The sequence below is a fragment of the Rhagoletis pomonella genome, unplaced genomic scaffold (assembly GCF_013731165.1).
Source record: "Rhagoletis pomonella isolate Grant_MI unplaced genomic scaffold, Rhpom_1.0 Rhpom_scaffold_06400, whole genome shotgun sequence".
In the NCBI taxonomy this organism is placed as follows: domain Eukaryota; kingdom Metazoa; phylum Arthropoda; class Insecta; order Diptera; family Tephritidae; genus Rhagoletis; species Rhagoletis pomonella.
Genome location: NW_023464932.1, coordinates 1 through 9,667, shown reverse-complemented (window position 1 = coordinate 9,667; position 9,667 = coordinate 1). Strand labels below are relative to the sequence as shown.

Below are 9,667 nucleotides of genomic sequence, written 5' to 3'. Positions count from 1 at the left end.
TTTCCTACGTTGGATCTCTTCATACCTCTATGATAGATCGCAAAGGGTATTGTTTAAAAATACTATCTCTGACGTCATTGATGTTACTTCAGGAGTCCCTCAGGGTAGCCACCTAGGCCCGATTCTGTTCTTGCTTTTTATAAACGATATTTCTACAGATATAAAATTCTCCAAAATTTTAATGTATGCAGATGATGTAAAACTTTATAAATCGTACGTTTCAATTGAAGAAAGGTCTTTGCTACAATCAGACTTAAACAGCATGGCTTACTGGTGTAAAGTAAATCTTATGCCTCTAAATCTTAAGAAATGTAAAGTAATGTGCTTCTCGCGAAGAGCTGTTCTGCCAGTTTCTTATATAATAGGTAACCATAACCTGGAACAGGTATACAATTTTGTGGACCTTGGTATCACAATGGATCCTAAGCTTAATTTTAATCTTCACATTAATGTGACAGTCAACAAGGCTAAAGGTGTACTTGCATTTGTGAAACGATGGTCAAAAGAATTTAGTGACCCGTATATCACCAAAACCCTGTTTACAACATTAGTTAGGCCGATTCTGGAATACGGCTCGGTGGTTTGGAATCCAAGGTATCAAATTTACTCAGACAAGATAGAATCAATTCAAAAACAATTCCTACTTTTTGCTTTAAGAAATTTCCGATGGGATTCTCAATATAGTCTTCCACCTTATACGAGTCGTTTAAAACTTATTAACCTTCCTACACTTGCCAGTCGCAGGGAAATGCTTGGTATAATTTTTATGGTTAAATTACTGACAGGCTCAATTTCAAGTCCGTCTCTTCTGGCTGATGTAAGCTTTAATGTTCCGTCACGCATATCAAGACACTTTTGTCCCATATTTCTGAAAGCTTGTAAAACCAATTTTGAATTGCATGACCCACTCCGTTGCTTATGCCAGGATTTTAACTCTCATTCCAGCACGTTTGATATATCAGATCCGCTTTTCAGCATTAAGAAAGCGATACTCTCCTCTCTCAATAAGTGAATTATTGACATAAATACATAAAATCAGCTGATGAATTTAGTTCTGTAGCTGAACAGTTTTAGATCTCGACACTTAACAAACTCCTGCCCATCGTGACTCGGCACAAAAATTTAAAGTATTGGTTCCGTACGTCATGCGGAAAAAAAAAAAAATAAAAAATCTAGCCGGAAAACGGCTAAAATGGTAACACTGATGCAGATACAAAAATATTGCGCTTGTATTGGGAGCTCTGCCAACGCTGTGCACCACTGCTCTAGAGCAGTCTTGCCCAACGTCGGCAGAACTCCATAAGCAAGTGCCCTGCGCTGGCAGAATTCCATATGCAAGTACCCTGCGCTGGGCATGACTGCTCTGGAGGATTGGAAAGTGATGTGCTGAATTGTCGGTACCCAATACTTGCAAAAAATTTCGGTATCCAATACTTCCTTTTAGGTACCCGATACCGATTCGATACATGAAACCTTCGCTATAATATATATTTAAATTTTAAAAATAATTTTTTTCATAGCTACTTCATATGATATTGCCTAAAAGATCCTAAATGTACAAATCAGACGATGCTTTCGTAAAATATGAACAAGCATAATATGTACGGCAACCGCATCCCGAGAATACTGCCATCACAAACACTCATCGCTTTCTTGTACTTATCGCAACAGTCCTACCAACCGCTACAGTTCTTGTGGCAACGTTGTTAGACTTTTTCAAATTCGCAATAGCTGTGGTAACTCTTTCTCTTTTCAAAGGAAATCTACGTCTGAATATTATACATTAACGTTCGAAATGGCATCGCATTTCAGTAAGTATCTTTACAATATTAGCTTAGAAATTACATGCTACAAATATTTAATTGCAGAAAACGAAGGTAAACGAAGCGGATTATGGCAGCACTTTACAGCGGTGGATGCAGTACGGACAAAGAAGCTTTTCAGGCCTGCAAAAACAGCCTCGTCCGATTAATCGGGAACAAAAATATTTCAAACAATGAGGACACACGTAGTGATATCAGAGTAAATTTAAACAGCAACCCCTTATGGACTGACTTTGATCGTCATGTTCAAGGAAGCACTAATAGTTATTCTAAAGCTATTATTGGAATTGACCAATATTTAAATGAAAAGCTTTTAGATCGCAAATCAGGTCCACTAAAATGGTGGAATGAAAAAAAAAAAAATTCTATTTCAGATTGGCAGAGATTGCAAAAGAGTTCCTTTGCATTGTGGCGACGTCAGTTCCAAGCGAACGTATATTTTCATAAGCGGGGCAAATGTTAACGAAGTGAAGAAATCGTTTAGATCCTAATAATGTGGAAAAATTCATTAATAAAAAACTAAGTCCTATTTTTAACGTTTTAAACATTCATAGAAACTTAAACGATCTCCATGTGTGCCTGATTGTTATTTGATATTATTAGAAAAAAAAACTTTGTATTATTAGTTCGTTGTAAATACTAACGGAAAAGTGTACGTACTTAAATATGATTACATTTATACAAAATACAAAAATGTATATATTTAAAAATAAATGTATGTATAAAAACATTTCTTGAATATACGTAGGTATATGTGCACATACATAAAATATATAGTAAATGTACTTAATTTTTTATTTAAATTCGGGTTGGTATATATTTGGAACCAGTGCAAGTAAGGTTTAAGGAGATGTCTGGAAGAAGCTTTACAGAAGCCCTTTTTCTTGAAAATGTCTATACATTTATGACTTTAGCAATTTTAAAAGCTCTATAGTCACTACATTCGGATTTTGTACGTGAGGCTCCCCTGAATTGCTTTTACTTCATATATTTGGCTGTTGTGCGGTCTCATTAGAAATCTAAACATTTCGGTGCCGAGTATCGAAAGTATTGGATACTTTTCAAATCGGTACCGAGTATCGATCAATACTTAAAAGAATCGACTCAGCACATTACTAGGAATTATCCTTTAAATGACGCCTGATTGAGGCCGCGTTCATGCACTTCTCTTCCTCTTAAACAAATAATTGTGATGAACTTAGCTTTATTGCTGTCTTTTCTTTAAAACTCTTTATTTTAATAATTTAATTTTACTCGCACAGCTCGTTTACAACCACTTGCTGGTTGTCGAACTGTCAAATTTCGATTATCGATAACTCTACAGCAACTGACGATAGTTGCTGTATCAGAAACTCCTTGATACATTCAGACGGCCACTCGTTGGCCGCTCCAAAAATCCAACCGCTATCGAATCAATAATGATAATTTATAATAAGCAAATTACAATTTTAATGTTATGCCTGCCAATGTGCAGCGCTACGAAAAAGGGAAACGACAGAATCACAAAAAACTAAAGAAACAAGTGATGCCACTGAATACGAAAAATATATACATGTAATTAAATCAGTGATGGGACATGATGTCTTATACATCCTGCCCGGCTGAACAGTCACGGTTCAGGATCTCTTCGTTGGGACCAGTTAGCCGGCAAAGCTTTTGAACCGGTCGCTGACATGGATGCTTTACATAGAGACCTTCGTCTGTCCTCTTATCGCTGTTGCACTCAACGGTTACGACGCGCACTAGGCCATCGTCGCCAGGATGTACATCGATGACTCGTGCCATACGCCAGTGAGCTGGTGGAAGATTCTCGTTGAGGATAAGTACTACGTCGCCGCGTTGAAGATTGGGATGAGGACGTACCCATTTACCACGTGCCTGAAGCGAAAGTAAGGTAGTCCTGCTGCCATCGCTTCCAAAAATGTTCATACATGCGCTGCAGCCGCTGCCAATACTTGAGACGATTCTCAGGAACATCAGGCACTGCAGGCACGGGGCGAGAAACAAGCGGTCGTCCAATGAGGAACTCTCCAGGAGTAAGTGCGAGACCACCTTCGGGATCATCGTGAAGAGCCACCAGTGGGCGGGAATTCAAACACGCTTCTATCCGAGATAGTAGAGTGCTTAGTTCTATAAATCTCAATGTCTGACGACCAATCGTCCGGTACAGGTATTTCTTCGCAGATCTCACAGCGGCCTCCCAGAGTCCACCATGATGCGGAGCTGCAGGTGCGATGAATCTCCACTTCGTACCTACAGCGGCTCAATGTTGTTTCGCTTGCGTGTTCGACCATTCCGCCAAGTCAAGCTGCAGCTGTTTATTTGCTCCAACAAACTGCGTACCATTATCGCTGTAAAGTATGGCGCAAATACCTCGTCGGCTTGTAAAGCGGTCGTATACATCAATGAACGCCCTGGTTGTCAAATTCTCAGCCAGATCTATATGCACGGCCTTGGAGGCCATGCAGACAAAAATCGCACTATAAGTCTTGGTCAAAACGTTCGACCTCTTACCACCCAGTCGCACATTAAATGGGCCGCAGTAACCGAGGCCTGTGTGAGTGAACGGTGGTGCAACCAATACCCTCGATCTCGGGAGCGATGCCATTTGTTGTTGTTGGGTGATTCGCTGATGACGGCGGCATACAACACATCGATGGACGAACGTCTTGGCCAATGCGCGCATGCGTACGATCCAGAAACGTTGGCGCAAATACTGCATCATCCCTTGAATGCCACCATGAATACACTTCTCATGGGCATCGGCGATAAGCAGCCATGATAGTGCTCCATCCTTCGCTAGAATAATCGGGTGCCGTTGATTAAATGACAACTCTGCTCTCTGTAAGCGACCACCGACTCAAAGTATCTGTTTTTCGTCCAAGAAGGGATTCAGGGACACTAGCTTACTTGTGGAACTTATGCTGGAATGAGATCTGAGCGAATTAATATCTGATAGGTACACATTACCTTGTGACTGTCGAATGTGAAGCTCAAGGGCCCATGCCCTCTCCTCTGTGGTCAGCGGATCGCCTCGGTGACCTCGGAATGCAGGTAAGATTCATCGTAGGTGTGCCGTAGTGTCAAGCAGTCTATTCAGACGGCTAAACTTCTCCACCAAAGGAATTCGTCTGCCGCCGAATGCCGTGCGCAATAACCCACATGTCGCAGCGGTCACCAAGCTGAGAGGGGGGCGGCTCTCCAACGTTGCTGTGTGTGGTTCTTCGTCAGGCAAAGCAGGCAACTCGGTGCTGCGATTGAAGCAAGTGTACATAATTGGTGGACCAGTCCACCAGAGTGGATGATCTTCAAGCGCTGTTGGTGGAATGCCACGACTGGCGCAGTCTGCTGGGTTGTGTTCACTTCGGATGTGTCGCCAATGCTTCACTTCAGAATGAGTTTGTATGAATGCCACACGGTTGGCTACATACGGCTTCAATACGGTCGGTGCTTTCTGGATCCAGTGGAGGACAATGGTCGAATCACTCCAATACATACAATCTGCGCTGTCCAGTCGCAAGGCGTGACGAATCTCTTCCATCGTCATAACGAGTAGTCGTGCTGCACTGAGTTCAATTCGTGGAATTGTAGTACCCTTACTGGGTCCTACCCTTGTTTTGGCCGCAACCAGGGATACGCGAACCGCACCCTCTGGATCTTCGATGCGCACATAGACGACCGCAGCGTAAGCTTTGCTGCTGGCGTCACAGAAGCCGTGCAAGTTTACCGTGGACGTCTTGGTCATGCCCAGCCAACGCAACACCTGAATACTGGAAAGCTGGTACAAACCATTCCGAAATGTTAACCATTCATCTCGTAAATATCCTGGTAATGGTGTATCCCATAGCAGCTCTGCCTTCCAAAGCATCTGAATAAAAATCTTGGCCCATACGATCACCGGCGACAATAATCCCGATGGGTCGTATATTCGTGCGACATCGCTAAGTACGTTGCGTTTAGTAGGAATTGCATCGAGGTCCGGCAACCGTACTTTGTAAAATAAAGTGTCATTATTAGGGTTCCAGTGCAAGCCCTGTACAGTGGTATCAGAATTACTCGAAAACGACTCGGTGGTGGCAACTGATGCATCCGCAAGAGCCGTCAAGGTCAGCGCGCAATTGGAGTTCCACTTACCCAAAACGAAATGGCCTTGGCGCAGGATCTTGCAACCTTAACGAGCACGCTCGATTGCCTCTGTAGTAGTATCTACACTATCCAAGAAATCATCGACGTAAAAGTTTGAGAGGATGCTCTCCTTGGCCTCAGCTGCCCGGTTGACATTGTGGATAACTGAAAAGTTATCACTGGCGCACTGTCGTAATGCGCGAATAGCGTTGTACGGTCTACAAGCCATACCGTAGGTGACCGTATTTAATTGGTAGGTGCGGATCGGTTCGCTTGTTGACTCCCGCCAGAGAATCTGCTGCCATTTGCGATGCCTTTTATCCACCTCGACCTGACGGAACATCTTCTCCACGTCCGCCTTAATGGCAACTTGAAACCGTCGAAATCTGTGGAGGATGTGGACGAGATTGTCCTGCAATTGGGGACCAACAAGTTGCGTGTCGTTCAATGATATGTCATTGCTCGATTTAGCCGAGGCATTAAACACCACGCGGAATTTCGCAGTCACAGCATGATGTGGGATATAGTAGCATTGGCCGTAGTTAACTTCTGTCTCTCGGAGGAGCTGCATATGACCAAGCTGCTCATACTCCCGCATAAACTGGATATACCTGTTACGAAGATCCGCATCTCCAGCCAGTTTTCGCTCTAAATGAAAGAATTGACGAAGTGCACCACGATGGGAATTTCCAAGTGCCGGATCGTTGAATCGGAATAAAATTTGTACGACATATCGACCATCGGGATTCCTCGAAAACGTGTCCATGAATATTTGCTCGCAGTCCTCCACATAGCTGCCTTCAGGCGGTTCTTCCGCATCCCAAAATTTTCGAAGAATCCACCCGGGTCGAGTACGCAATGCACATGGTTTATCACAGCCTCCTGATACCACTCCATCTTGGAGGATGGTGCTCCAAATATCAGCACCGATAAGCAAATCGATGCACCCCGGTAAACCAAATGTAGGGACAGCCAGTTGTAGACCACTTAAGTACTCATAGGCGGCTGTGTTTACAGGAATCGCTGGTGTCGATGAAGTGATCGAATTCAAAATGTACGCGTTGAAACTAATGTCGACCCCTTCATCAATCCTCGAATGCAGGTTAAGGGTGGTAACGCCCTTAGTGTACGTTGAGTTTTGGCCGACGCCTTCAATAGTCATGACACAGCGTCTTCTACGAAGATTCAAACGATGAAACATAGATTCTGATAAAAAGCTCACCTGAGATCCCATATCACACAAAGCTCTGCATTTATGTAGGTTGCCCTGATGATCAGCGAGCAAAACCTGCGCAGTGGCCAACAACACGACGTGATCACCATGAACCAAGAAGGACTGAACTACATTTGACTGTTGTTCACCGCGTGGGAAGACCTGAGGCTGCGATACTGTAGGTTCTGGCTTTGAATTCGTTGAATCCATTTGGTGGGAACCATGCTAGTACCCGAACCAACAGTCGGACTGCGACAAAGAAGTGTATGATGTTTTTGGCGGCAAACCGTACAAACTCCCGCTGAACAATCACGCGTAACATGGCCGTCACGTAGACAGTTGAAGCAAAGGCGCAAACGTCTAACGGTCTCCCAACGAGCCGTTACTGCAAGATTCCGCCAGCGATGACATTTGGCAAGACGATGGTTCTCCGAACAATGTGGACAACTTGAGGTATTCGCACCATTCGCTTGTGCAGACGCTAGGTGTGCTCTAGCCCCACGTTGTGCCGTATGCCGTGAAGAGGTGATCACACCATGCGACACAGACGATGCAGCCGGCATATTCATCGCGCGACGCTCGATGAAGCTCAATAAATCTTCCAATCGGGGAATATCGTTGTCTTTGAGGCTCATGCCCCAATCATTTCTTGCTGCTACCGGCAGCTTTGGCAGCAATATTGGAATCGCAAGTACATCCCATTGTGTTACCGGCAACCCCATGACAGATAATGCACGAAAGCTGTTACGTACACAGTCGATGATATCACGGAGCACCTTCTGTGTGTCCCGTGGATCAGTTGGCAAAGCTAGTATACGTTGCACGTGGGTTTGTGACAGCAGATAGGAGTTGTCATAGCGACGCTTCAGTTCCGCCCAAACCTCTTCATAACCTCCAGTATACAACCCAGTGACCATTGGGACACTTTCAGGCTTGACGTACTGCCGCAATTTACTAAGCTTGTATGTTGGATCGAGATCTGTCCGTTGGTGGACCATTGTCTCGAACATGTCTTTAAACACAAGCCAGTTCTCCACCTGACCATCGAAGGGTGGTATGGAAACAGGATCTAGCCGCAAATCCGCTGCTTGGGTCCGCACGAAGTCATGCTCAACAGGAGTGCATTGCAATAGCAAGCGACGTAATTTAATGCAAACCTTGTTGAATTGCTCTTCCGTGCTAGCGTACAGTGTATCGTGAGTAGGAATATCTGACGACTGTGCCCCAGCGACTAAATCCAAATGATGTTTAACGAAACGATCCCAGTACTGCTGCACCATTCCAAGAATGTGCTCCATTTCGACCTGGTATGGACTATAGCCCTCGGTATGAACCGTATTAAAAATCCGCGTAATCGATGACTTCGCGGAAGTACGTAAATTCAAAGACGTCATACCGCCATATATGTTGTACAGTTTTTTTCCAAAAAAATGATATCTGCCTAATCACGCCACAAAGCAAACGTTGATTAGCGGCTTATTGAACAGTTAATTCTAAACGGCTCACGAGTTGTTGTTGTGTCACCTCGAAGCGACTACAAACCACCGCTATTGCCGCACTTCTGGCAAAGTCTCAGTACTCCGTTATACGAACTAAATCTGTGGAGCCTTTGTCGGTAACTCCAGCTGGCTGATGCACTGCCAATCCAAGCGAGACTTCCTCGACCGCTTGTTCGCGAATGAACCTCAAAATCAATCCTCACAGGAGGCACCAAAAATGTATCAGAAACTCCTTGATACATTCAGACGGCCACTCGTTGGCCGCTCCAAAAATCCAACCGCTATCGAATCAATAATGATAATTTATTGCACAGAGGACTCGTCTGTCCGAGTCGAGCTTTATTTGTATAATAATAATAAGCAAATTACAATTTTAATGTTATGCCTGCCAATGTGCAGCGCTACGAAAAAGGGAAACGACAGAATCACAAAAAACTAAAGAAGCAAGTGATGCCACTGAATACGAAAAATATATACATGTAATTAAATCAGTGATGGGACATGATGTCTTATACAGTTGCCATTCGTAATACAAATTTTCTTTGCAGTTGCGTTGGCAGCTGGCATCCGAGCCGTGGTTGCGTTGCTATCCGTAATCGACCCATAATTTTGTTATCGAACACAACTAAAATTAGTCACCTAAATGCAAATCAATTTCTGCATTTAGAATCTAATTGCTTAAAGCAACCCTATGATCTTCAAAGATTTCCACGATTCGAACATGATTTAATGACAAAAAGTGGCAACATTGCCTTTTTGCGTATACAGGTGCTAGCTGCGTTTCAGTGATCGCCGATCGAGATTTGGATAAAGAAAAGTTACGCAAATTCAACATCGATGTGATGGTGATAGAAATCTGGATGAATTTGTGATCAACTCTGTTTGTTTTATTTCCTAATTAATTGACAGCACCTACAAATAAATATATACACAAACAAATTTTCGGTTATGGTTAAAACAATACAAGTTTTTGTATTGAATTTTTTGTTTAAAATTTCTTTTTTTTT

At 43.4% G+C, this 9,667-nt stretch overlaps 2 protein-coding genes across 2 annotated transcripts; both read right to left on the bottom strand.

Moving 5' to 3' along the window:
• Positions 1–4,884: 4,884 nt before the first annotated feature.
• On the bottom strand, positions 4,885–6,345 carry LOC118755493. Its single transcript, XM_036490325.1, has 2 exons — positions 6,006–6,345; positions 4,885–5,972 (listed from the first exon to the last, which is right to left on the bottom strand). Exons 1-2 carry the CDS (start codon positions 6,289–6,291, stop codon positions 4,885–4,887), a joined length of 1,374 nt encoding a protein of 457 aa, XP_036346218.1. The 5' UTR covers positions 6,292–6,345.
• A 944-nt stretch (positions 6,346–7,289) lies between these two features.
• LOC118755494 lies at positions 7,290–8,555 on the bottom strand. The gene has a single exon (XM_036490326.1). It carries the CDS (start codon positions 8,553–8,555, stop codon positions 7,290–7,292), a length of 1,266 nt encoding a protein of 421 aa, XP_036346219.1.
• Between the last annotated feature and the right edge of the window lie 1,112 nt (positions 8,556–9,667).